At 46.9% G+C, this 2530-nt stretch overlaps 1 protein-coding gene across 1 annotated transcript in view; it reads right to left on the bottom strand.

The window, feature by feature from the left end:
* LOC112070781 (SH3 and PX domain-containing protein 2A-like) overlaps positions 1-2530 on the bottom strand; it is a gene marked incomplete at its 3' end in the record, with an annotated part of 106343 nt that overhangs the window by 40181 nt on the left and 63632 nt on the right. Inside the window, exon 3 of the mRNA XM_024138232.2 lies at positions 812-887. Coding sequence (XP_023994000.2) covers positions 812-887 — 76 coding nt within the window. The remainder of the gene's footprint in view (positions 1-811; positions 888-2530) is intronic.

Raw genomic sequence — 2530 nt, 5'->3', positions numbered from 1 at the left:
GAGAGCATGTGGTCTCCATCAGGCTCTAAGACAGCCTAATCAACATAAACAGTAAACAGACAGAAGCCTCTCACTAACACAGCAGGAGTGTTGTCTCACTCTCTGTTCTACCATCTCTTCCTCAATCTCTTTTTCCATTTTGTGTCTTTCACTCCCACATCAGACAAACACACACTGTCAGCACCTGCCTGCTGCTGCACCTCAGAGAGACAGTCAACTGGATGGACCGACAGATGAATAATGTATGAACGACACTAGGAGGGGCGTCGATACGAGCAGGATACTGACACACACAGGATACTGACGCGGTGTAACTTCTTTCCGAGTCAGCGCTATCGGTGACTTTACTGTCATGGCGGTGTCTGTCTGCCTCAAGTCAGACTTTACTTCCTTATAAACCCCAATAAATCCCTATGGATAATGTCATGTCATTAGATCTTATGGCCATCTATGACAAGGGATCGATTAGACTGTTGGTCGGGTTCGATGTTAAGGGAAATGAGGTTGACAGAGGCTTATCGTCGGGTGAAAGACTTTATACGTGTGGAGAAAAGAAGAAAGGGAGAGAGGGAGAGAAAAATGATGGAGACACACCTGGGAGAAATGATGGAGACTGACCTGGGAGAAATGATGGAGACTGACCTGGGAGAAATGATGGAGACTGACCTGGGAGAAATGATGGGAGACTGACCTGGGAGAAATGATGGAGACTGATCTGGGAGAAATGATGGAGACTGACCTGGGAGAAATGATGGAGACTGACCTGGGAGAAATTATGGAGACTGGACAGGGAGAAATGATGGAGACTCACCTGGGAGAAATGGGATGATTCTCTTCTTGGGATCTTTCTGCCCTCCCTCGATTGGGAACTTGTCAAGAATCTGCATCTGTAAAGAGCAACACACAGAGCATTTAAAAAAATATATATATATTAAGAGGGAGAGAAATATTTGGCAAACATTTACAAATGTACTTCTTCTCAATACAGCTCACTGAGGAATTCAATAGTGTTTCATTTCATTGAATTTCATTGAAAGAAACAGCTGGGCTCAGTATTTAAAATTCCTCGCCACTTCGATCACAGCATCAGAGATTATATCATATCAAAGCTCGGACACATTTTAAATTCCCAGTTGGACAAGGACAAACGCTGCATGGTGTTTTGCTGCTCGTGGTGGAGAGGAGTTAATGTGAGTCGATTTATTCATAAAGACGAAAAGACTGCCGTGGTACTAAGGGAGAGAAGTGCTGACACCGGGGTTAGAGGGAACTGCACACACACAACCACCACCACACACACACAACACACACACCACACACACACACACACACACACACACACAACACACACACAACCACACACACACACACACACACACACACACACACACACACACACACACACACCACAACACCACACACAACACACACACACACGAGGGGACTTTTTCACAACCACACACACAAACTGCAGAGGTCAGAGATGCCAGGCAGTATCGGCCATATTGTGTTTATCCAATTCAACCTAAATAAATCATGCAAAAGGGGGGGTTTAGGGATTAGGAAACGTAAATGGTCTGTGGGTGAAGAAGCCTATACTGTGGGTGAAGAAGCCTATACTGTCTGCAGCATATGTACTGTAAGAAGAGAAGAGAGAATGAGAGAGAAAAGATAGAGAGAAAAAGATAAGGGAAATGTGTGTGCGTGTGTGTTTGTGTGTGCGTGTGCGTGCGTGCGTGCGTGCATGTGTGTTTGTAAGTGGCTGCTCATTTGACGGCTACATGGAACAGGACTTGCCGAACAAGCTGCTTAAATACCAGCCCTCACGGCACGCTTGACAGCCTCGGGTGGAGGCAAGCTGCTGGATCTTTATTTGGCAGTCTCTGCCACGTACACAGCCTTGCAGTGTGTGGCCTCCAGATTGCAGGCCTGACAAAAACTAGGGCAAAGCAGTAGGCGGAATACTGCTCTGTTTCAGCGGTCCTTGTGTGTGTGTGTGTGTGTGTGTGTGTGTGTGTGTGTGTGTGTGTGTGTGTGTGTGTGTGTGTGGTGTGTGTGTGTGTGTGGTGTGTGTGTGTGTGTGTGTGTGTGTGCGTGCGTGCGTGCGTGCGTGCGTGCGTGCGTGCGTGCGTGCGTGCGTGCGTGCGTGCGTGTGTGTGTGCGTGTGTGTTCCTGTGGTTGTTCCTCGTGCTTATGTATGCAGGTGTGTGTGACAGAGAAAGAGACACAGAAAAACAGAGAGAGAAAGAGAGAGAGACCACACCATAAATCTGGTTGTGCATCGGGCAGGGTAAAAGACCCAGAGGAACCAGGCGAATAAACAACTAGCAGAACGGGAACGAGGGACTGGTCCAAACCCAGTTTTCTCCTGTGTCTGGGTCAGCATACGTATACACACAGCCCACATGTTGACTGGGTTTTTCCAGAAACTAAACTCCACTGGGTTCTCTTTCTCATAGAAATAGATTTACTAGAACAGAATTCCCATTTCAAATCAATGGTCTGTGATTTTTTCTTTCTTTTCCCCCAC

This window comes from Salvelinus sp. IW2-2015, unplaced genomic scaffold (assembly GCF_002910315.2).
Source record: "Salvelinus sp. IW2-2015 unplaced genomic scaffold, ASM291031v2 Un_scaffold1424, whole genome shotgun sequence".
NCBI lineage: Eukaryota > Metazoa > Chordata > Actinopteri > Salmoniformes > Salmonidae > Salvelinus > Salvelinus sp. IW2-2015.
The sequence above is the reverse complement of the archived record's forward strand: the minus strand, read 5'-3'. Positions and strand labels throughout refer to the sequence as shown.